Raw genomic sequence first — 26,585 nt, forward strand, 5'->3', positions numbered from 1 at the left:
GTAACGATGTTACTTAAATGATTATCTAAGACCTGAGTTTAGAAACATAGTTATAATCTCATTGTGTGTAACAAAATAGAACATTTCCTAAACAGTTGATTACAAAGAATGACCCTTAGTTCTAAGAAATTAGGGCACAAAGTGCTTTATAAATGAGCCTCAACCTACTTCCCAAATTTATAGAGAAGACTCAAAAGAAGACAAAGAGGAGCTCCTAAAGTAATTCACTTGAGGGGTGTCTACTTCATGTAAAGACGTCATCTGAGAAACATGAAGTGCCTCAGTTTTCTACATACTTGAAGAGTGGGATGAATCTCGGAGAGTTTCAGCAAAAGACTAGAGTTAAAAAGCTTAGCTGTAATTTTAAACAGTGTTTGAGTTGTTGTTGTTGTTGTGTTTTTTTTTGTTTTGTTTTGGTTTTTTTTTTTTTTTGTATATCTTAAGGCTATCATGATATGTTACTTACTTTTTTGTCAACCAGACATGGTTAGGGTCATCTGGGAAGAGGAAATGCGATTGAGAAAATGCCTTCATCAGCTTGGCCTATAGACAAGTCTGTGGGGGCATTTTTGTGATTGATGTGGGAGGGCCTGGTCCACTGTGGGCAATGCCACTCTGGGCAGGTGATTTTAGGTTGTTTAAAAAAAGCAAGCTGAGCTTAGTCTCTGCTTCAGTTCCTGTGTCTAGGTTTTGGCTCAAGTCCCTGTCCTAACTTCTCTTAATGATAGGCGGTGCCACAGACATTTAAGATGAAATAAGCCCTTCCCATCCCACGTTGGTTTGAGTTAGTGTTTAAGCATAGCAACAGAAAGAAAATTTGAACAGATGGAAATAGTAAAAAATGTGCAACCATCCTCAGAATTAATCCAGTGTATGAGTGCTATAATTCACATGAAAACACAAGTCTACCACTGGGTCCTACAGCACCTAGCACAGTGCAGAATCTATACATATTAAATGTATAGAGGAGATAAAGAAGTTATACTTACTGACCCAAGACTGTTACAAATGAGGTTTTTTTTTTTATGAATGAATACATCCATCATATATGATGGGAAAATAAATAGTCCCTGCTGGATAACAGTCATATTTAAAAAAACTTCAACATTTATTTCAAAACCAGTTTCACGTTTTGCCTGTCAGGGCCACTTCAATCCCATACCTGACCTGGAGTAATAAAGACAGCCCAATTCCACATGCCTACACTCCCCAAAGCAAAAGATCCAGCACATAAACAATTATTTGTAGTCAGTTTAGATAAAAATGCAGAAGGAAGCTGGAGTAAGATTCTAACTCAGTTTTTCCTGAGATAGTAACCAGAGCACCCATGCTCGTGGGAGATGGCCTCCCATATCTCCACCATCACATGCAGATTTATAAAGAAATGGAACCAGACATCAAACCTCTCACCCAGCCGAATCATGCACATTCTTCTGCAGGGTCTAGCTTGGTGAGTTTCCTCCCCCATCCATACACCCTCCTCCACCCACAATATCTAGCCCAGGTCAACATCCAGTGCCTCAGTCTAGTCTGCCTGCCCGTACTGCTCCTCAAGCAACCTCTAGGATTCTAGGACCCACCCTGCCTGCTGCAACCCACAGGCCTTTTCCATGTCACGTCCAGCCTCTCCACCCACCCATATCTATCCTTACTCTCCAGACTTGGACCAGGAGACATCCCCGTTACCCCATCCCAGTCCCCTCTATTCAGCTGGCTTCATTCCACCTAGCCCATTGCCAACCTCTAGGCCCAACCTGCCTGTACATCCTCTTTTCTGCCTCAATCTACAAAAGAAGTTCACATGCTCAGACTTTGTCTTAAAAATGGAAACAATAGAAAAGATCAAACTAGTATTCCTCTCCAAAATCTATTTATGTAGAAATATTTGTGAATAAAAACTCTCCTGATGAACCATAATTTAAACAATCTGAAACTTTATTTTAAAAAAAAAAAGTTCAAGGAGTTTAAAGAAGACACAAAGAGCTCAATGAAATTAATGGAAAATAACCTAAAGAGAATAAATGCTTGAAAACTCAAGAATAAGGCTGATGGAAATGATGAAGTGTTGATAGAGTTTTCCTGTCCCACAGTCATTCTCAAATAAACACACTGAGGCCCATATTAATTATAACTGCTCCATCAATAGCTCAGGCTTATTACTAACTAGCTCCTACATTTTAAGTTAACCCATATTCCTTATTTACACTCAGTCACATGGCAGCACCTTTATTAACATGGCACATTCATCTCCTGCTTACTCTGCATTTGGCTGATAACTCCAGACTCCACCCTTCTTCCTCCCAGTTTCTTCCCATTCTCCTAGTCTGGCTCTCCTATCTAAACTTATTCTGTTCAGCTATTGGCCAGTTAGCTCCTTTATTAAACCAATCACAGTGATATATATTCACACAGAGTAAAGGACTAGACCACAGTAATGAAGACAATCCAGGACTTGAGAAGAAGACTCAAGCTGAAATAAAGATGGAAAAACTCAATAACCAAAGGAGAAAACTTAAAGGAGAGCCTACAAGTAGAATGGATCAAACAAAAGATAGAATATCAGACTTGAAAATCAAGTAGAAGATCTAGACCAATAAGCAACAAATATGATTTTTTTTAAAAGACAGCAAAGGAATATATAGGAAATGTGGGTAGAATGAAAACACCAGATCATCAAATTTAGGTATAGATGAGGGAGAAGTACTATAAGTCGATGGTCTCATCTAGATCTTCAGCAAGGTCATAGAAAAGAACTTCCCCAAACTAAGAAAAGACAAACCATACAGATACAAGAAGCACAGAGAATGCCAGATATATAATACCAGAAAAGAAAATCACCACAGCATATTACAAATTTAAACACTAAAGATATACAACAAAGAAAGTGTATTGAAAACTACAAGAGAAAAAAGCATAAGTCACATATAAAGGAAAACCTTTCAGAATAACAACTGATCTCTCAGTGTAAACCCTGACAGTCAGAAGACTTGCATTGCAAGTTCTAAAGACTGTGAGAGCCAACCTAGACTATTACACCCAGCAAAACTATCCATTATAATTGAAGGAGAAAGAAAAACTTTCCATAATACAATCATTCTTTTAAAAATTATATCCAACAAACTAATGTAAAGAAAATACAGGAGGCAATATTTAAGGATGAAGAGAGGAATGAGCATAGCAGACAGACCATGGAAAGATATATGAAGCCAATTATTTAAACACAAAATACCACTAAGGACACACATAATACCTAAAATTAGAAACATAATGACTACAATTAATATACACACATTTCGATAAAAACTTTAAATATCAATGACCTCAATTTCCCAATCAAAAGGCACAGGCTGACTGAATGGATAGAGAAGCAAAATTCATCTACCTACTGTCTACAGGAAACATATCTTAGCTTTAAAGATAAGCATTGCTTTAGTGTAAAAGGATGGACAAAAGTATTCAAATCAAATGGGACCAGGAAGCAAGCAGACATCACTGTTCTAATATCTGACAAAACTGGAACTAATCAGAAGAGATAAAGAGAGACACTTCATTCAAATCAAGGGAACATTTAACCTAGAGGACATTACTGTTTCAAACTTACATGCACCAATCTGGTGCACTCAATTTCATTTTTAAAAATGCTCTACAGAGTTAAAAAGACACATATTAACATCAATGCATTAATAAAAGTAGATTTCCAATAGGTAAGTTATCTGAACAAAACATAAACATAGAAACATCAGAATTAATTGACATTATACATCAAATGGATTTAACAGCTATCTACAGAATATTCTACCCAAGCCCTAAAGAATATACATTTTACTCATTACACATGGAAACTTTGCTGAAATAGTCCAGATCCAGGGACTTAAGACAAATCTTAACACATTCAAAAAGACTAAAACAGCTCCATGCATCGCATTTGACTACAATGAAATGAAGCTTATAACTAGCAGCAAACAAATCTCTAGCAAGTACATAAGCACATGGGGATTAAGAAACTCAATACTAAATGATGAATAGGTGGAAGTAAAAAATTTTTCCTGGAACTAAATGAAAATGAAAACACAACAAAAACCCCTGGAACACATTGAAAGCAGTCCTAGGAGGGATATTTATAGTTCTAACTGCCTGCATTAAAAATAATCAGAAAGAGCATGAAAATGACTTATTAATGCAACTAAAAAATGTAGAGGAATAAGAACAACCAAATCCCAACCCAACCATCAACAAGAAATAATAAAAATCAGAGCAGAAATCAATGAAATAAAGACAAAGAAAACAATACAAAGATAAGAGAGACTGAGAGCTAGCTCTTTGAGAGATAAACACGATGACCGACCCTTTGCCCAGCCAATCAAAAAAACGAAAGAGAGGACTCACACTCAGAATCCGAAATGAGCAGGGAAACACTACAATAGACACTGAAGAAATTCAGGATATTATAAAGGAATACTTTAAAAACACCTCTACTGCATTATGTTGGAAAATCAGTAAGAAATGGATAATTTTCTAGTTTCAGCCAACAAACTAAATTAAGCCAAAAAGTAGTTAGCAATCTAACCAGATCTATCACAAACGAGGAGATTTAAATAGTAGTAAAAAGCTTTCCAGCTAAAAGGAAAATAATCCAAGGCCAGAAGAATTCAGAACAGATTTCTAACGGACATTCCAAGATCTATAGCTAATCCACCTTAAAATACTCAAAAAATGCAATAGCCCCATACAGCTGCGACACTGAGGAACCACAGCAATGACCGGGTGATTACCTGGTGGTAACCAGCAGCTCTTTAATTGAACTTAAGAGCCACTCAACAAACAGGAATCATGTCTGGCACTAGAAACCTAAACAACTCCCTAGGTCAAGTGAAGTCATGGATCTTGGAGGAGAGCCTATAACCATACCACTTTATTAAATCAGCATAATGCTGCCTACATTCTAAATAATTGTCCCTTGTACCCACAGATAAATATAGTCCCTATCCCTGATCAAGGAAATTTATCTTTGCAACAGAGAGAGGCCATTTTAGAAAACCACAACCAATCAAATTGTGCAGAACCCAGAACCAGTGGACACATATACAGTCCAACTCCCTCACCTAATGTTCAGAGATCACTGTGGAAGGTGCATGCGATGGGGTGGCAGGGAGGACAGTGAACAAAGATCATAAGAGATAAAGGACCAGGGAGTTTGCTTTGAGACTGTGTCTCCTAGGAACGGTAGCAGCTATCCTCATAGAATCAAAGTCACCAAATGGCTGCCCGAAGGTGAGCAGAACAAGGACAACAGCAATAGACATGCTGAAGAAGACATGGGAAAGCCTGTAAGATCTCATGCCCACACAACCAACTGCAGGCAACTAAGGGATGCTAAGAGTGGAATCATCTTCCCTAGGGAAGAGCACATGAATTGGTTAGCCAATATCAAATGATAATCCATGAAAACATACAAGTAACATTATACACACTGAGCAGGACCTATGTATTTATGTGTCAGGAATATATGTATAGACATATGTGCATTTAATGACAATTAATAAAAAAGAGGCAATGAACTTGAAAGAGATCAAGGAGAGGTATATAAAAAGGGTTGTGGGGGAGGAAAGGGCAGGAAGAAATCATTTAATCATATTATATTCCCAAAAATAAAAGAAATTAAACCAAGAAGTTGTTCCGCAGCCCTTGAACCCCTTGGGCAAGTGAACTGTGCAAAGGGCTTAGAGTGTGGGTAGTAACTGAATTGGTGAAGACTTACAGTTGGAAGGCCAGAGGAAGGTAAAAGCAAGTAACCACAAACTTAAACTTCACAACTTCCCAGAGCACTGTGATCCTTAACTCTAGAGACAAGGCTGTTAGAGGGAGTCATTGGGAGAAAGCTCAAGGTGCCCCTGGTTAGGAAATCTACAGAGAGAAAGAGAGGAAGGAACAATGCTGGGGAAGGCACCAGACTGGTCTGGGGAAACACCACTGACTCTCACAGCTTGTGGAATAAAAGCTGGACACTACCAAAGACCAGGACTGCATGTGGCCATCTCAGTAGATGAGATGATCTTCAGGAAGAGCCAAAGTGAAGCCATTGACTGCCCAGGAACCTGAAGGAATCCAGCAAATCTCCATCTTCCTAGATCAGGGCTCTGCATGAACAAAAGACTGGCAGAGATGCAACCAGAGTAACTATCAGCTATGCAGACAATCTGAAGCTATGGAGCCAAGCAAGCCTTGGCTGGCTGCCTAACCACTCTCCATTCTCCCCACTTCCCCTTGACCCAGCAGACACCCCTCCTAAGGCAGGCCCCAGCTGCTGGAGCTGTGACCGTTAAACCTGAGTGACATTCTAGCTATAGAATTGAAACAGCTCTCACCAAAAGTTACTAGGGGACTTTTAAATCTCTGAGAGTGACCAGAAAATATATACCTTTCTCCAACTCTATTCAAGATGCAAAAGAAAAAAAAAAACCTCAATTCTCACACAGGCACAAACTAAACCCATGTCAAATGAATTTAGGTCACAGAAGGATGCTGATGCTGGTCCAGCAGCACTGGAGAAACCCAGTGTTTTCAGACACTGTGAAAGGTAGGATGAGGAAGACTGGGAGACTAACAACTGACTAGCTCCAGCCTTATGGGACAACAAATCTGGATTTGCGCTTTGTTTTGTTGCTTGCTTATATTCAATCATGAAGAAATGACATACATCTCAGACCCAAATAGAAAAGTAAATATCACACGTGTTAGCATCATCCCAAAACGTAGGCTGTAATAAACACTAATGACCAATGGCATTGTTACTAAATCCTCCTTGCAAGGGTCTGTGATGGCAGCCCCAAGGTGACACAGAAGGAACATATGGCCATTCCCCTGCCTCACTCAAAGTTAATTTAAAAGGAACTTCATACTTCCATTTACATTTACTTAATGCATTTATTTGTGTGTGTGTGTGTGTGTGCGCGCGCGCGCGCATGCGCGCGCGCGTGCGTGCCATGGCACATGTGGCGATCAGAGGTATCAGTTTGCTCCTTCCATCACACGGATCCGAGGGATGAAGCTCAGGTCCCCAGGCTTGGCAGCCAAGGCCCTTACCCTCTGCGCCATCTCACTGAGCTTGCATTCACATTTGGAGCTCCCAGAAACAAGCACCTCTCATAGTGGGGCTTAGACTCTGTAGGAAACAGTTGTTCTTCTGCTTCTAGGAATAGGTATGGGCCCTGTGCATGCTAAACAGATGTTCAACACTGGATTACAACCTCAGCTCTGGGCAGACTTTCTCATGGTGCAGTTTTTAATCATATTTCTTTTTAAATTTTTTATGTTATTTTGTGTGGATGTGTATGTCTGGTTACATCTGTCATGGTGTGTGTGTACCACTCTGTACGTGTGGAGGCCGGAGGTCAGAATCACTTCTCTCTTTCCTCCTGTATTTGGGCTCCAGTGTTCAACCTCAGGTCTGCAGGTTTGTGTGGCAAATGCCTTCAGCCGCTGAGCCCTCTCAGCTGCTTTCATATTTACTAAGGAGAAGGGAAACCAAACCCCCTCTGCCCATAAACAGGAAATAAAAGTAAGGTTACATTTTTATTGTGATGTGTAGGATGTGGTCGTTCAACATCCTGGGTGCGCGTTTCCTGGCACCAGAAGGTTGTGTGTGCCTTTCTCTAATGAGCTGGTGCTGCGGATATTTGGTGACCAAGTGTGAGACACAGGCTGGTGTGAATCTGTCAGGAAAGTCTTATTCACTTTGGGGGGAAGAAAAAGGGAGGTGTGAAAGTAAGAATGGAAACCAGGGAAGCAGGGAAGACAAGAATCAAAGCCAGGCTAGTCTCCAAAGCCAGGATTAGCCATGAGCTCCCGGGATGGAAGAGGGTGCAGCTAAGAGGAGGGGCAAGGGACTAACATCATCCGCGGCACTTTCTGCTTCCAAAATCTCCAAAGAAGAGACAGAAGCTGTTTGTTTTCCTCTGAAACCTGTATTTATTCTGTATTTTTCCAAGTGACCTAAGAAATTTCCTTTAAGAAAAATCAGGACACTATGCACTTGTTCAATCCTTGGCTGGTCATTTAGTTTAATCTGGCAATTGATAGGAAACTAACAAAACAAACTAAAGCTCTATAGGTATTGTTTGCTATGATTCGAGATGAGCAAAGGCTTTGATGCAATTTTTGTTTGGCTTCTCGGAGTAGATACCGGTACTCCTCTGCCAGGGGCACTAACATCATGTGCATTTTTGCGGGTGAATTCAAAGGGATGCAGTGGTTATCTAGGAAAGCAATAGGCAGTTTCCCATGGTCAAATATAAGATTTGTTTTCTTTCTAACAAGTAAAATGGCTGCCATAACCAAAACAACTCTACTGAAAGAGTTCTGTGGCCCAGAGTTTCTACTGGCTGTCATAGATCCTTGACCAAGGCCACAAAGAGTTAACTGTTGATCGCTGTCTGGCATCCTCCTAATCTAACCCTGGAACTGGACAGCTGACTAAGCAATATTGCTCACTGATACCCCTCCCCCAGGCTAAAACAGAGACAAGAATATATATTCAAAGAAAACCATTTCTCCTAAGAAAACTGTGAGACAGCAGCCAGCTAGGAAAACAGAAAACTGTCCCACAAGATGAGAAGACACGACAGACCCTGTGCCAAAGAGAGTGAGGTGGACATCCTCCTAAAATCATGAGTTTTGCTAACACAGAAAACTCTGAGAACAATGTAAGAAAAAAAATTAAAGTAAAAAGCATCACCCTCTCCTCCCCCAGATCACAGAAAAGGAATCAGATTCACTTCATAAATTGGGATGTTAAAGACTGTTGTAAGAGGAATAATAGGCATGCCCTATCTATAGTTTGAAGTTCCTCAAAATCTCAGGTAAAATGTCCTTTGAAAAGCAGCTGAGTATGGGGATGCATAATCTCAGTACCTGGGAGGCAGAGGCAGTTGGAACACAAGCTTGAGGCCAGCCTGGGACAGGGAGACCTTCTCCCTAAACTAAACAAGAAGGAAAGAAAGAAAATACACTTGTTTATGTTTCTATACTTGTTTTTAAATATCAGCAAATGTTTAAAAATGGTGTGCTTTTGGTGTTGTTGTTTTTATTTTTGGGGTGCATATGTGTGTGCGTGTGTGCTTGTGTGTGTGTGTGTGTGTGTGTTATTATACAAAGACGGGTGCCTGTCCCCACAGACCTGCTTGTGGACACCAGAGCAGCTTCTCATGCTTGCAGAGCAAATGCTCTAACCCACTGAGTTATTCATTCCCTAAATGTTTCTTAATCCCTTATTTTCCATGCACAAGGAGGATTATTTTGCCTATTTTCATTAAAAACTTAGACCCTTATAGTTAATATTTGCTTTGATTTTTCATCACTAGAAAATTTTGTAAATAATATCCCAAGTCTTATATTTGCCAGGTGCTAGCCTTGTTCTACCTGAACATTAAAGAAGAAAGTCAAAAACAAATGCTTTGCTTTTTAATTACATATACCAATAGATAATCAGAACTACACAGATACATAACACTCCAAACTGCCAATATAGGCAGGCCCCAGCTTACTCTGGTGTGAAAATTATACTCATTCTGTAGAGACCATGCTTTAACATTGGGATTCTGAGGTTTGCCCTGGGCTAGTTATTTGCACTATAAAGTATTCTCCAGAGATGCCAAACAGCAGCAGCCAACTGCAGCAACCAGAAACTCTATTGCTGAAGGAGAAAGAATCCATCCAAAACAATGCACCGTCCTCAGCTTCCATGTTTGGTGGGCCATGTATATTAAACTCATTCCCCACTTACAATACTTTCGACTCACGCTGGCTTTATTGGGCCACAGCTACCTTGTAACTCAAGGAGCACCAAAACGTCTGTGGAACAAATAATGCATTGCTTTCATTGTGATCTTTTGAATAAATCAATGATGCAATCTTCCCCTCTACGAAGGGGTGGTGACCGCTTCTCTTGTAAACTCACTTCATCTTGGAAGAAAAACATGAGCACAAAGACTTGACTGAGATCTGTGGGCCTGTGCTCTCTCTAAGGTCACCTGGGACCTCGATGACTCCTATGTGTCACACGGTGGAAACTTGACCCCAACATGGAGCTATCAGGAGGCGAGTCCTGAGGGCTCCACTCATGCATACGTTCATGCTCTGTCATGGAGAAGAGTCCATTACGTCAGAAGTGGATGCTGAGTCCTCTTGGGCTCTCTCTCTCTCTCTCTCTCTCTCTCTCTCTCTCTCTCTCTCTCTCTCTGCCTCCCTCCCCTCCTTCTCTCTCTCTCTCTGTGCCTCCCCCCCCTCCCCCCCCTCTCTCTGCCTCCTTCTCTGGCTGCCCCTCCTTTTCTTCACTCCCTCCCTCCCTCCCTCCCTCCCAATGCACCTTCTCTCCACCTTTCCCCTCCTCCCTTCTACCACCATACTATGATGAAGCAAGATGGTTCTAACCAAACAAGCCCCTGCCGTGGGGCATTTGATCTTCAACTTCCCGGATTCCAGAAGTCAGAACTAGAATTACAGATGTTTGTGAGCCACCATGTAGGTGCCAGGAACTGAACTTGGGTCCTCTACAAGGCTCCTAACTTCTGAGCCATGTCTCTAGCCCTCCTTTTTTTTTCTTAGTCTGTCCATCAAAATAAGGACTGTATTTATGGACTTAGAATGGACAGAGAAAGGCCTGAAGGCCTTCTCCTGTCCCCTAGCACTGATCCCCTGGAGGAGAAAGAATGTCTTTGGGTGTCTCTGAGTTCATGGCTGACCTCTGTTACAAGGCCGATCAACAAGAGGAAGGCACCAAATTCTGTTCAAGTCTTTTACAGAGTGGGAGAATTAATACGGAAATAAAGACCTAAAGAAATGTCTAAGTCTATATAATTTTATGTTAGGCGTGATGGGGAAAAGAAATGGAAAGCATGACAATTCTTCTGGTTAGAATCCATGCTCAGAAGGTAACCAGCTGGAAGAAATATGCCAAGTCCCAACTGTGCAAATTCTCTCATCCCCGGGTCTTCAAGACAAGGGCCTTCTCTTCTTTCCACACATCTCTCTTTGATTTTATGGCCCAAGGCAGTGGTCCTCAACATTTCTGAGGCTGCAACAGTTTAACACAGTTCCTCCTGTTGTGCTGACCCCCAAGCACAAAATTATTTCCATTGCTACTTCAATACTGTAATTTTGCTACAGTTATGAATTGTAATATAAATATCTGATATGCAGGATACATTTTTATTGTTACAAAGTGACCTAAAGGGATCACGACCCACAGGTTGAGAACCAGTAGCCTAAATGGTACCAACTGCCTGGAAGATGAGTCTGGCCTTTTGCTTCTATGTTCTCAAGGCTAAGGGACTGTATTTAGAGGAAGGGTGTCCTGAACACCCCCACTTCTCTCATGGAGAATGCCATGACTGAAGACTGCTCAGAGAAATCTGAATTTTTTTTTTCTTGTCCCCTGCTTTTTCTTAAAACATCATTAACAACAAACTATGCTTACTATGCTTATTTCATAAAGAAGCCTGCTTATCCCTTACTCTCTTCACCAAGGAGTTTTACCTCTTCCCTTATAGTTTGACTTTCTTTGGACTGCCAACGCCCCAATAATGACATGAAGACTTCTTATTCACTATGAAAGCCTGGCCTTAGCTTAGGCTTGTTCCCAACTAGTTCTTAGAACTTATATTAACCTGTTTATATTAACCTGTGTCACCTCGCTTCCATACTGTACATACGACTCGCCCATCCCCACTCCCACAGCTGGTAAATATCACCTCTCTTCTTCCTAGAGTTCCTGTCTGTGCCCGGAAGTCCCACCTGTCTATCCAGATTCTCCTCCCTAGCTATTGGACGTTCAGCTCCTTATTAAACCAATCAGAAGGTGCCTTAGGCAGAGACACAGCCTCATAGTATGCAAAAAGATCATGCCACAACACTCCCTCCCAACTGTTCAATTAAGGATAAAACCCCAGACTGGACTTGAACTTCCCTTGGAGGCTCTCACCAACATGTGAGCACATCTTATTTCATGTGTAAATACACAACTTCCTCTTACTCATCTGCTTTTATTTTCTCAACTCAATTCCCCCTCAACTTCGAAAGTGAGATGACAAGATTTTTTTAAAAATTACTGACCACTCTGAGAAAAATGCCACTCTTCACGTATAGCTGCATGATTCTGTATTTGAGTTATGTATGCAAATTTATGTAAACATACTTAAATATTTCCCTGCTCTTTTCTAGTAAGTGGCAGAAATCCATGCCCAGACAAACCGTCTATTGTGTAACTTAGTCTAGGAGGGAGCTCAGGAGGGAGCAGGCACTTCCTCACATGGACAGCTTCCCGTATGCTGCAGAATTTAAATATCTGCCCACAGCAAGTGCACAGAGGCCTCTCCACTCACAGAAGCCCACAGAAATGAGCCCTTGTCATGCTGGCCTCCCGCTGCCACAAAAGCAACCTGCTCCCCACCTGCTGCCATTTTAATATCATTACAATAAAGACGATTGTTTCAAAGTAACAGGGACCTCGCTAAAGTAACCAGGGAGGTTGTTTACTCATTGGCAAATCTTTGTTTGTTCAGAAAACTACCCTCCCTTTGCAAGAATTCAGTAATCAAGCACCTAGACCGCTTCCTCCCTGGGACCTGCTCCTTTTTCCTGGCTCAGTGTAGAGATGACAGCTGTCTTCAACACGTTCAAATGCAAAATCAGCTGCTTTGTGCCTTTTGTCATTCGCTGGGTTTTGGACAGAATGAGAGCGGTTTCTATGCTTGCCTGTAACTATATTAGGACAATTGCTCTAAAACCAAAATACAGTATTATTGCAGTCTAACATTTTATTCAAAGGCAGGATGGCATGCTCCCCGATTTAGTTATTGTTAGGATCGTGATGTTAGTAAGATATCTGCTTTAATGGTTAAAAAAAAAAAAAACAAATCTGTAATACACCTGGGTACTTCTCTCAATTTTCTTCTATTTATTTGGCTTGGCTTTGAAAAGTTAGCCTGGGGACAACTTTCTCCACCAATACACAGATAGTATAGCTATAAATGAGACTCAATACAAAGCCATCAACTCACAGAAAACATGAAGGTGAAGGTTGTTTTGGAACTTTTTGTGACTGAATTATGCAAATCTCAAGCCTAAACTTTGTAGTTGGCCCCCATGTGGCAATGTCGCTTAAAATGCACATGTAACCTCTACTTTATGGTGGCTTCTAACATGTCGCCTTCCTAGGCAGATAGTGGAATCTGCATCATCAGATGGTACAGGCACTCATGGTGACTTGGTGAATGAATGGCAGCAATAATGCATTAGCTTATCACTGCAAACGACCGCATTGCTGGTTACCCGGGAGCCCGGTAGGCTTTCTTACTTAATTACTGATGATACTTCCACACCTGGCAGCACCTCGCATTAGGGCCACCATGCTTCACAGTGGGCCCTCTGTTTCCAAAGCATCCACAGCTGAGTTGTGGAAAGGCCTAAACCCGACTTCCTATTTTCTCTCAATTACTTTTCACAACCAAGCTAAAGACTACTTCTTTATCTACTTTGCATTCCCAGAACTGTTCTGACAATGTCTCAACGGAAAACAGAAGCCACAACAAGGAAGATTCTGGATAGAGGAAGCTTGTTCAATAGTAAGTAAGAAGACTGAGACAAACAGTGAGTTGTCTGCTTAATTTCCAGAGAATTGTACACGTTTTCAAAGGCTATCGTTTGGAGCAGCGTCATACGGTAAAGCATGCTGTCAAATTTGGTGTCTTGCAAGATTATCATAAAGACAAAATAAGCAAGGCTGCAAAAAAAAAAAAAAAGTGTATCTTCTCTACAATTTTTTTTTTTTTTTCGAGACAGGGTTTCTCTGTGGCTTTGGAGCCTGTCCTGGAACTAGCTCTGTAAACCAGGCTGGTCTCGAACTCACAGAGATCCACCTGCCTCTGCCTCCCGAGTGCTGGGATTAAAGGCGTGCGCCACCACCGCCTGGCCTACAATTTGTTTTTTAAAGTTACAATTCAGATCCACTTGAAAAACTAGTTAGGTGTTAGAATGTCTCATAACAAAAAGTCAAAAAATGTATGAGAGTGAGCTTATTACACAGTAGATAGCTAGTATGGCCGATACAACTAGCCCTGGGAAGTGGAGGGGGCTATTTCTAAGATCAGCTTGTCCCACCAGACAAGGGTCATGTGAATTTATTGAAAGGAGCTTGGAGGGGAGAATCCATAATCTTAAATTGTATGCTCTGGCGATGGATGGCAACAATGGCGCTAAAGAGGCGCCTCAACCTGCGTTTTTATTAGAGGTACTGATGACGAACGTAACAAACCCTAGTGAAAAAAATGGCTCATTAGTGTGAGTTAAAAGACTCAACCAAATCAAAAGATGCATACGAAGCCGTAAAAATATGTCAAAGTGATTTTGTCTTGTCAACCTCTCTAGTGTAGTTGCCAATGAGAAGATAAATGAGAGAGACTCATAAAATTAATAGAAGATGATGTAATTGCCTGAAACTCATAATTAATGAAGGATCGCAGCATCATACAGCAATGTATGCCCCAAAGCATTAAAAGTGGATATTATGCAAATCACCAAGACTGACTTTCTTGAGGTCAAGGGGTTAATCATGGTCAGTTCCAGGAACTCCTGTATTAATGCTGCCTGTGGTGACGTCATTTACTGCTGAGAAGGCAGCAAAGTAGGGTTCAAATAAGGAGATGACTCTGTGCCTTGTGAAGCTTACCCATGTGGTTTGTCATCAAATATAAAATATAAAATCTGTCCCAGAACTTGACCAAGAAAAGTGGCTTACAGATTTAGTACTTTCAGTGGATTTAACTACTCATTTGAGTTAAACATGCTTCTTCAAGGTGAAAAAGCAACTTACCAATACAGTGTTTCAAATCAAACAGAATTCAAAATGAAACTGAAATTGTGGCAAGCTTGGGTTAAGGAAGACTGTTTTATATATTTCAGCAGATTGGCTAAACACAGCCCAATGAATAGTAAAAAATATAACCATTTTTTTTCAATGTGGTACAAGAATTTGAAACATATTTCAAGATCGCTGAGAAAATAATATTTTGGTATAATCGTGACTCCATTTTCTGTTGACATAAACATATTACTGGTCAGTTTTTGAACAGAGTGCTTAGAATGTGAGCTGACATTGAGCTTAAAGAAACATGTAGTCATGTCTCTGCACCAGGCTTTCTCAGGCCCTATCTTCCCAGAGATAAGTAACCTTCAATTCACAGTCGCTTTTTAACCATGCCTTCACTTTTGGTAGCACTTACATTTGTGAGAAACTATTTTCAAGAATGATGCAGGCTGGGGAGATGGCTCAGTGGTTAAGAGCACTGACTGCTCTTCCAGAGGACCCGGGTTCAAGACCCAGCACCGGGATGACAGATCACATATGTAAATCCAGTTCCAGGGGATCCAACACCCTCTTATGGACGTACATGCAGGCAAAACGCCAATGCACATGAGAGAGAGAGGGAAGGAGGGAGGGAGGGAGAGAACAAAGTAACTTAAGAGTAAAATCCAAGCAAAATATCTGATGAGCAGCTTGTGGACCTACTGAGAACTACAGCTACTTCCATCAAATACAAGTGATTCTTTAGTTTCTCAAATACAATGTCAGAAGCCCCAGCAGTTTTTTTATTTAATTAAAATAATTGTATCATTATCCCTTCCTCCCTCCAATCCTTCCCATGTCATACCTCCTCATATTCTCCCATATTCACTGCCTTTTCCTTTTTTAAAACTATTTTTGTAGCATATACATAAGAAAAGCTATAAATACATAAATACAACCTGCTGAGTCTGTTTAGTAGTGGCCAATGTTTGTTTCCAGGGCTGATCATTAAGCCCACTGGCTTAATTTTGCCCTCTCCCATTTTTATATTTTGAAAAGATCAAAAGGAAGCATTAATATTTTATTATCTAGCCACATCAATTTTCTTGATATTATTGATTTAAAACGTTGTACCTCTTGCCCTGGAGTAGCTGGTCAACACAAACCAGACTCCATGTTTCTGTTTTGCTTTGTGGTGGTCTTTTTGTTTCATTTGGCAATTTTTTTCTCTTACTAGTTTTTTGTTTGTTTTAATTTTCATATTGTGGGTTTGGGGAAGGGGGAGAAAGAGAAAAAACATCAAGTTGGTTGGGTGGGGGGGTAGGAAGTTACAGAGGTTGGGGGAGGGGAAACATAATCAATATATTGAATGAAAAAATGTTTTAAAGAGGAAAAGCAAGCAAGCAATTCTGGCACCTGCTCGGCTGTTTGTAGAGACTTGGTGTAGCACTACACAACTCAGACTATGACATGAGAATATTTTTGCTCATCTGGAGTGGCAGACATGATAAATATCATTTAACAAATTTTTTCTTCCAATTTCATTAGTTTTGTATATTTAATGTGTGACCCAAGACAACTCTTTTTGCTAAACTCCTAAAGATTTATTCATTTTTATTTTGTGTGTATGCTTTGCCATCCTAAGTAACTGTATCGCTTTGTTCCTTCAGCATGATGATACTATTAGACTTTCTGCTAGACCCACGACCTATCCAATCTCAGGTTCTTGGCCGCTTTATCGGTGTCAGACACATGTTTTATCTCATGGTGTGGGCCTTAATCCAATCAGAAAATGGTGAGTTTATACCATAACATTGTTTCCACACTTGCCCTATGGCCAGTCGCTGTTTTGGGTCCCAGGGTTATAGAAAGGAGGTATGGATGATGGCCTTTCTCCTCCTGTGGTGTTACAGAGTAACTTTTGGTACCATCAAGTCTAGTCATTAAGGCTGAAGCTTTTAGCTAGGTACCAGCTCAACGTCTCCATGTTCAATGACATATATATCATCTTCAGCAATAGGGCCTTACCATCAGGTTGTGAAGAGCAATCGATTATATTGGCAATAGCCTGAGATGTTTGAGAGTTGCAATGGGTCCCTTTAGTCGACAACACAAGCTCTAACCTGTGCCTGGTAATGGGGACTTTATTTGATGGTATAAAAGGCTTAGAGTATCATCGGCCCTATTATTTGGTGATTCCATTTACAATCTTTTCATTTGTGTATATATTTTAGGAAGTTTCTACAATAGCAGATTTCCATGTGGTTTTTCAAATAGCCTTTAGTGTAAGTTGTCTGTAAAGTTCTATGCCTGTAGTGCCCGTGCAGGTCTGTACGCGAGCCAGGAACTAAGCCTGGAGACTTAACACCCACACACACACACACACACACACACACACACACACACACACACACACACACACACGCAGACAGACAGGGAGACACTGACAGGGGCATCCTTGATACAAGAATGACAAGTTTATTGAGCTCAGGGACAACTTATATGGGGCTCTGGCCACGCCAGCTGCAGACCCACCAGCCTGCCATCCAGGTCTCCTGCTTAGAGCAGCTGCAGGCTGCTCAGAGCAGAGGAAAACAAGTTGTTTTGCTCAGAGCAGCTGCAAACACAGGAAAAACAAGCCGCTCACAGGGAAGTCAGGGTCCGGGAGTCCACAGCCCCCAGTAGCTGCCAACAGCTGTCCCTCTCCATGTCCCTCCTTTACCCTTCTCTTCCACCCATTCCCCCATGTAATCCTTCTCGTTTCCTCGTCTCTCCGCAACCGTACATTGTCTTTCATCTGTCTCTAAGCCCCGAAGGATGCTGTTGCTGCTTCTTTTCCTTCAGGACCTTGACACTATTTTGTAAACCATGCTCAGTTTGTATTTGTCTCACAAGTAGACTGGGCTATGGAGACAAGGAATATTGCAGGGGGAACTTTTGCAGTAACTCCTGCAAGTTCGTGTATTTTAAATTGAGGGCATTAACCTTGAACATTTATTTACAGTGATATGAGCCGGGTTTTTACAACTCAGGTTATTTTTTCATTTCCTCATTAGTAGATATTTTAAGAGAATCCCTGATATTTTGAGGGGGAAAAAGCTATAGAGGTTTCTTTCTTTCTTTTTTTCTTTCTTTCTAAACAACAATTATTAATGATATCATGAAGTCATTTAGTCAATAAAATTTTAGTATCATGGGTAGAGCAATGAGATTACATGAAAAGCATCAAAACGCAGTTTATCCCAAATGAGTAGGCTTTAGACATAAGAGACAGATGCTCTCTTAGTTATGGTTTCTATTGCTGTGAAGAGACACCATGACCATGGCATCTCTTATAAAGGAAGACATGTAATTGTGGTGGCTCACTTATAGTTCAGAGGTTTGGTCCATTACCATCATGGTGGTAAGCAAGGTAGCATGCAGGCAGACACGGTGCTAGACAAAGAACTGAGAGTTCTTACATCTTGATTCACAGGCAACAGGAAGTGCTCTGAGACACTGGGCAGTCACTTGAGCATATATGAGACCTCAAAGACTGGCCAGTGGCCACACCTCCTAATAGTGCCACTCCTTTTGGGGCCCACTTCCTTTCAAACCACCACAGGTGCCTAGACCCTATGTACCATATGTAACAAACAAAGTGAGGGGCTCTCATTTCCTGATCTCTGTACAATTTGAACTTAGTTGCTCAGATCCTCCCAGGAGTACCATATGTAGAGTGAGAAAGGCATTTATTTTTAGGGGCATCTAAAATCATAGTAACAGCCCCCACTTAAATTACAAAAGCAAAACTCGCTTCCATCTCTTGCTATGAATTTGTTAAAAGGCAAGAGAGTGGGGAAGTTCTGTTCATTTGCAGGGCAAAGTTCTAGGGGAGAATACTGGCCCGTGGCTAATGATGGCACTGTACTGTGAGAACCAACAGTTAGTTTACAAAGGAAAGTTAATAACTTCTCAAAGAGTTAATTCACTAATCTCGCTAATGGTTCTGATTTTAATTGTGCCGAGTGTCCTATTTCGAAAAAGACTGGAAGCTGATGGGAAAATAACAAAAATGGCTTCACCCTTTTTGAAGGGTCAAGATGAAAGAATCTTCTCTTCCATTGCAGATCTGGACCACTGGACTTTAGTTAAAATATACCATGGCTAGGTACTACTTTGCAATTGAAAATAAGTCAGACAAGAAATTTTTATTAAAACCTAATTTCATACGCATACTAACACTGTACTGTAAAGTGAAATGAAGAGAAAACCCGAAACTCAACAAAACATGGAGATTGAAACAACTGAGGGGCGATTTCCAAAGGCACCTGCACTGTAGTGTAGGAAATGCCTGACAGAGGAGTCTGAGTGCATCTAAGACCCAGAGGGGTCCAGAGCCTGTGATGAGTGTGGCTGCTTAGACAAAACACGCACATGGAGTCACCCTCCAGAGAAATTCAGTTTAACCATGCAAAATTTAAGAATGGATTGAATTGGGGGTCACTTAAATTCCTTAAGACCCATTCATCTTTTTCTTTTATGTTTCGCTTTATTGTTTGTGGATGGGTGTTTTGGTTGTGTGTATGTTTGTGTTCCATGATATTGCATTGTCCGAAGAGAGATTCAGATCCCCTGAAACCGGAGTTACAGGCTCTTGTGAACCACCCAGTGGGTGCTGGGAATTGAACCATGGTCCTCTGAAAGAGCAGTCAGTGCTCTCCATGATTGAGCCACTGATTCAGTCCCCACAAATTAGAGGGATGAAGGGGACTCAGATAAAACGAATGTATATTCAATTAAAAAACATTAAAATGATGGATCGAGAGTAGTGGAGTTTCACTAAACATTTAAAATTATCTGAAGTAAAGTGGTCGTAGGGAGGAAACACCTGTAAAAATGATTCTAGATATTGAAAAGAGGAACCACTGTGGCTTAGCCAGGCTTAAGGAACAGGGTTTCTGATTGGGGAATGCTGGGCTCCCCTTTCTACAGCATCTGGACCATCCCCCCAACCCCCCACCCCCAACTCCCCGCTCTCCACTCACTAAAGATAAGGGCCTGGATTCCACCGGTAACTCTAAGTGTCCACTAAGAGCACAGCTACAGAAGTCGTAGAGTATTTAATAGAAGGTAAACATCAGAACACGATGTAACACAGTTTAACACGAAACGGATACCAGTCCCATTGCAAAAGTTAAAAAAAAAATAAGCCAAACAAACATTTAGCAAATGTTATCCTTGAAGAAGCACATTTATTATTCTAAAGACATTTAAATGAACATAAGACCGCCAAAATATATTTTATTACAAGCATCTGTTTGTTTTTAAGTTTAGCATTTAATTCAGTGGCTGTGTTCTGTTTTTCTTTGGTTTTCAACGTGCCCTTAAAAATTTTGTGCAGTTAAAATACTGCAATAGTAAGATAGGTTTGTCGCTGTGTTGGAGGAAAGAGCATGTGTAAATTTGTTAAACGATTTATGTTAGTTTAAATACTGCATGTTCTTGATTTCTTGGAGATCTTTTATTTTCTGTAGTAGAAAATTCTAGATTCAAAGCAAGGCTTGTGTGACAGGCAGTGGCGCGTGTAGAGGTAAATCAAAGAAAAAGGAAAGTGATTCTCTAGGTGCGTAGGGGAAAACTTCCAACGATTTTTGTGTACACTTTGTGTAGTTAAAGACTCCAGCAGTTAAAGAAGGATAGATCCACTTCTTTCCATCGCGGGACTAGGAAATCTCCCACCTCGATTGCACCTGCCTCCGCGAAGTTTCTTTTCCAGAGGTCAAAGGCAGTTTTCATCCCAGCGCCTACCCCTCAGCTGGCTTCTCCCTGCTGCCTGACGCCACGTGACAGCCCCTAACACCTGTACAGCCACCAGCTCACAGCGCCCCCATCCTCCTCGCCAGGTACCGACCAGGCCAGGCTCGGTCTTCCCCGGAGGTCACGGTCTCGGAGCTAGCCTGGCTTGGCCGACAGGGGAGGGGCTGAGCCTGAGCCAGAGCCGCAGCCCGAGCCCGTGCAGCCTGATTATCACATGACTCGACAGCGGTAGCGGTGGCAGCAGGAGCGGCGGGTCTGCAGGCTCGCCGGGTGGGCTCAGTTCCGCGCACGCAGGAGCAGGCGCAGGGGGCGGGGAAGGGACCCGCCGCAGCCGCCGCCCGCCCGCCGCTCCCGGGGCTCTCGCTGGTCCTCCCTAGCCGCCCTCCCGCTCCATGTCGCCCGGTTGCGGAAGTGTCGCCGGGAGAGGTGGCGGCCGCGGCAGCAGGGAACACGGGAGGCCGGGGTTCGCCCCCCTGCAGCACTGAGCTCTGGGAGCCGCGCGCTCCAGCGGCCCGGCTGGCTCCCCGTGCGCCCCGCGCCCTCCGCAGCCTGCATGCCCCGCGCTGCGCCTCTGCCGGCCGCCGCCTCCTGCTCGCCGAGCGGCTGCCCGGCGCCGGAGTAATATGCTCACTCGGGTGAAATCTGCCGTGGCCAATTTCATGGGCGGCATCATGGCTGGCAGCTCCGGCTCCGAGCACGGCGGCAGCGGCTGCGGTGGCTCGGACCTGCCCCTGCGCTTCCCGTACGGCCGGCCGGAGTTCCTCGGGCTGTCTCAGGATGAGGTGGAGTGCAGCGCAGACCACATCGCCCGCCCCATCCTCATTCTCAAGGAGACCCGGCGCCTGCCCTGGGCCACCGGCTATGCAGAGTGAGTGCACCCCGCTTTCCTCGGGGCCCTTCCCCCGCACCGTTCCACCCCCTCCCTCTCGCAGCTTCCGAGCGCCGGGTCTGTCCACCGGCTCTGGCCTCCAGGCCTCGGCGAGAGCCTTTTTACTTCCACTGACTAGTTCCCTTCCCCCTTCTTCCCCCAAACCTCCGGGTATGGATGGGCTCTTGGGTCCGGGCACTGGGTTCCAGAGCGGATGGTAGCGGCGCAGGACCGTGAGAACGCTGAGGTTGGACCGGTCTTATAATAAGGGGTCTGTGACATTTAGGAGGGAGAAAAGTGGTCAAAACAGCTCAGCTGAAGTTGTAACGCAGTAGGAAGACCTGGCATCTGCGTTCACCCTCAAAAAAGAAAAAAATCTTTGTGCCCCCACGCGAAGAGTTCGGTGAGGTCGAGGCTCGTAAGATGTGTGCCCCGAGGCGGTCTGCTTGGTGCGCGTGACTGTACATTCGGCCAGGTCCTTCCCTGAGCTCCTTGAGGTGTAGAGCACAAAGTGAAACGCTGCTCGACCCAGTAAATGTCACTACCATTTCCCACAGTCCTTAGGGAGGTAGAAACTTACTCCAGGCGTCAAATGAAGCATTTTAGTAATCAGCTTTTGCGATTAAACGAGCTCCGGAGCGATTTGCTATTTTAAAAAGCCGGGTGTGGAACAGGGAGGAAAGGTTTCAATGCTCTTCCCCTACTCTACGGCCACTTCTCCATTGACTATTAATAACCATCTTGTGAATGGTGGGATAAGTAATGTTTTCCTCTACCTATTCTTTACTATTTAGCTTTGTGGGACTGGCCCAGTAGGAAGCAAGAGGGAATTTAGACTAGAATCCCGAGGTTAGTGACTGTGGGTCCAGAAGGACTCTGAGCCCTGGTGTTCAGCATACCTGCCCCCTTTCCTTTAACACCCCCTGTATAATCTTGGCCGTCCCCAACCGATGCACGACTTTTCTCTCTGATTGGTTCATCCGGGAACCAATCAATTTTCCCTTTGCCTGTGCACCTCGGTGCTGACCCGATTCTGGTGGCCTGGATCCCCCAGCAGGCGTGGTTCCCCACAAGTCGGGTTCCAATGCAGGAAGTAGGTGGCTTGCGGGGCTCTCTGCCTCCAATCTTGACTTCTTTTTCCTGTCGCGTCATCGCTGTGATCGTGACTCCATGCGCTTGTGTACAAATGGGGATTGATGACTGGCATGTGAAGAGAGGAGGGCGAGGATTGGATAGGTGGGGTATGACATAAGCGCAGCAAGTGTAAAAGAGAAAGAAACAAGGAACAAAACAGCCCTGTAGCCTCCATGAGGAAGCCTGTGTGGGGAATCCTAAAGACAGGCAAGAGTGTGCTTGCTAACTCATGCCAGCGGTCCTTTGCCTGAACAAGAACTTTTAAAAGCCCATTTGGGCCCTTTGTAAGGTCAAAAGCACCTGGAGAGGTGCAGTCCCGTAGTTGTATACGTGGAGGCCCTTGTGGTTGCCAACCTCCCTAGCGGTGGAGGTTTGATGCCAGCGGTTTGGTGGAGCAAGGCCACCTGAGGATCTGGGAGATACCCTGTGAGATTATGAGATGGGGGAAGACAGCCCTACTGACCGTGGGAACTACCTGGACACAATGAAGGGGAAACTTCACAGAAGTATGAAGAAAGAAAAGAAAATTTCAGTGAAAATTAGGAACAGGAAGCTGGATGGCTCTACCCGCCCCTCCCAAACCCCCACACCCCTCCTTAGCCTGTTTCCTCCTCTCTGAGAGGCCTGTCTTATCCTAGGCTAGACTATGGGAGATGTTCAAGTCCAAGACTGAAAAGGCCACTATAGAAGCTTCAATTTTGAAAACCAGTTACAAACTTACTACCGTATGCACACTAATTCACACACAGATCTTGAGGGATGAGTCACCTCCTCCCACCCTACCCCATGACCCCAGCAACTCGGTGTTGGGGATCTGTGCTTTTCCAAATGTGTTTCTATATATCTCTGAACACATCTGTCCTCTTCCCAGACAGGCGCATACTCCGCGTTATTCTGTAGCCTTGCCACAAAGTACTGTGTCAGGGACATCATTCTAACTCCATGTGAGTAGAACTCCATTATCCTGGCTGCTCTCACCTCTAAACAAGTTCTTACTCCGTCTACCTAGGTTTCCTGATCTCCCTTTCTTAGCCTCCCGAGAAACCTCATTCTTCTAAATTTTGTTATAGTATTAATAATGTTAATGTAATTAATGTTTGACATTCCTTAGTATTTTCAAGTTCATGCCAGGCCATCTAAGTATCACCACAGTTTTATCATTTCTGCTTTGTAGATGAGAACACAGGTATGAATCGGTTGAGCAACTTGTCCATGTTAATATAACCTGTATCTGAACCCAGTGGGTCCAATTATAGGGCCCATGACACAAACTCCCTCTCGACATTTTCAAATTGCAATGTATCTGTCAGACCAAGGATGGGCCACTAACAATGTCACTAACGTCTCTCTCCCCTCATGCTGACTTTTCCCAGCTACAATAATGTACCATTATTACTCAAACCTCTATCATTTTTCTCTTTAATTCATACAATTGTAAAATTTATACATAAACATGGTAAAAAAAATTTAAAGAATGCATTCTAAGTGATAAAGATGGCTGAAAGAAGAAAGGAAGAAAGAACTGGTGGTATGATCAGAAGTTGTCTGTCTGTTCCTAGAAGAGGAACTGAGAGGCACAAATCCTCTTCTCTTCGTTCTAGATGGTTCCTGAAAGGGATGCAGTAGGTGGGAAGATTGTTTAGATTGTGGCAATAGAAAATGCTGTTGAGCTAGTCCTTTGATTCTGCCTCTTAAAAAAGTTTGAAGTTACTCAGGAGACTAAGGTAAGAGAGTCACAAGTTACAGCTTGTCTGAGATACAGTGAGATCAAGACCAGGCTGGGCAACTTAGTGAAACCGTGTCTCATGCTAAAAAGTAGAAAGAAGGCTAGAGATATGTGTGCATTCATATACGTGTACATACATGTACACACACATACACACATGTACACACATACATACACATGTACAAGTGCACACACATATGCATGACATATGTGTACACACATGTACACATACATATACATGTACACGCATGTACACACACACACATACAAATACACTTCAGTGGAAGAAGTGGAATCTGTGTCCCAGATTTCTGGGAAAGAAGGCCATCACCTGGAGATGGGGAGGTTGGAGAAGGCTTTTGAGCTATAATGTTGATGGCCCATCATTTTGGATGATAGAAAATGATCTCTTTTTGTCATTTATTAGCAATCCCTTTTCGGAACAGACAGTCTATGTGTGAGAATTAGAGAATCAGCTATAAGCAGTCCCTTGTCTTGATGATCCTGAGACTCAAGACCTTCTTCCATTCCCGAACTGTGCTCATGGGATTTTCTGCCTCCTTAAAGAGTTTCTTGCTGTGGGGGTAAAATGTAGCCACTAGGTCAACAAGAGGCTCTCAACCTATGGCTCTATATCAGATATTTACATTATGACTCATAACAGTAGCAAAATTATAGTGATGAAATTGTGGTAAAATAATTTTATGGTTCGGGTCAGCACAGCATGAGGAACTGTGTTAAAGGGTCGCGGCATCAGGGAGGCTGAGCACCGCGGCTCTAGATTAAGGGGCATTTGCCAAGCCATGAAGCTCTTCAAAACACTGCAGTAATAGTCAATATCTTTATAAAAACATGCATTAGCAAGTTCCATTTTGAATCTTGGCTTTGAAACCACTGACTGAGCCTGTGAGGTCTACCCATAGAATACCAGGGGAAGCCACTGTCTGACCCAGAGACTATGGGGACAGCCACTTCCCTCTAGTTCCACAAGTTCAAATACCACAAAGGTGTCCCAGTGGTGCAGGGGCCTGAGGTCAGATCATTGTTTTATTGGTTTATAGTCTTTTTTTTTTACATTTAAAAAAATCTGTCTTAACTTTTCTGCTGTTCAGGGAGACTCAGATGTGCACGCGGTAATGGAGGTTTTGCTTAAGTGCCAGAGAATCAGCCAGTGTTTTGTACATTAAGCATCATTGAAGTTTTATTAATGATACATTTTTCAATAATAATAATTGTATAATTTTGTACATAAGTAGGTGAATGTATTTTATTGCATATTTTCTAATAAAGGCACCGCTGGACATGGACTAAAAAAATAAAATCTTAAACATCACTTTGATGTGCATTAGGTAAGTTCTTTCAGTCTTACAGAGTTAGTTCCAAATTGTAAACTTTTGGACGAAACAACCTTATTAAAACCCAGAGACCAGCTCACGGGCGTTTGATTTTGATTTAGCATCTGTAGGCCACTCCATCTTTCAGCAACAGCACTCAATACCAGCTGCCAACAAATAGCATTAGTTGGCCCTGCCCTGGTAAGGACAGAGAAACTCCGTTTATCCTGAAGCTTCCAGGTTTTCGTTTGGGTTTTGTTTTTGTTTTCCTTTCCTGCTCTGGTCTCCCTGGCACACTCATCCTTCCTTCACACACCTTTCAGGTGTGTGAACCTCTGTTTTGCCTTTACAGCAAAGGAACCCCACTTTCCGTCTCTGGTTGAGAGAGGGTGAAAAGAAGTAGGGGGTGGGGTGGACATTGACCTGCCCTGTCCATAGAGTTTATCTACAGGTGAAACATGTCTGAGGAGCTAAAGATGTTTCATCTTCTCAAATGGTGACTTTGGAAGGCTTTAATTTTCCAGATCTGAGTTTTCACTGGCTGACTTCATTCCAAGCGGGCGCGCCTGTAGGGGCCGTTTTTTGTAGACAAATGCATCATGTTCCTTCCAAGACAACGCCTGCTTTTTAGAACTGGATTTAGGTCTCCTGACAGGTGTATTTACCTGTGGTAGAACTCTGTTTGGGTAGACAATATCATGCATGATATGCCTACCACACAGGGGTTTTCTGGATATGATGATAGCAACTCCATCTGGTAATTTAACCCCGTAGAGCGGGATTGTTTCCTTCAAACACATATTTCTCAAGACAGTTTTCTTTGTGTTCTGTAGAAAAATTTTTTTGAGTGTCTTGAGCTTTCTTTTTTTTTTTTTTTTTTTTTTT

At 42.7% G+C, this 26,585-nt stretch overlaps 2 protein-coding genes across 2 annotated transcripts in view; both read left to right on the forward strand.

Moving 5' to 3' along the window:
• LOC113457377 (HIG1 domain family member 1C-like) overlaps positions 1-20,806 on the forward strand; it is a 68,980-nt gene extending 48,174 nt beyond the window's left edge. The window contains exon 3 of the mRNA XM_026784630.1: positions 20,725-20,806. Coding sequence (XP_026640431.1) covers positions 20,725-20,806 — 82 coding nt within the window. The remainder of the gene's footprint in view (positions 1-20,724) is intronic.
• Positions 20,807-21,248: 442 nt separating this feature from the next.
• Ppm1h (protein phosphatase, Mg2+/Mn2+ dependent 1H) overlaps positions 21,249-26,585 on the forward strand; it is a 268,610-nt gene continuing 263,273 nt past the window's right edge. Inside the window, exon 1 of the mRNA XM_026784469.1 lies at positions 21,249-21,506. Coding sequence (XP_026640270.1) covers positions 21,262-21,506 — 245 coding nt within the window. The 5' untranslated portion in view covers positions 21,249-21,261. The remainder of the gene's footprint in view (positions 21,507-26,585) is intronic.

Source organism: Microtus ochrogaster, chromosome 24, assembly GCF_000317375.1.
Source record: "Microtus ochrogaster isolate Prairie Vole_2 chromosome 24, MicOch1.0, whole genome shotgun sequence".
NCBI classification, from domain to species: Eukaryota; Metazoa; Chordata; class Mammalia; order Rodentia; family Cricetidae; genus Microtus; species Microtus ochrogaster.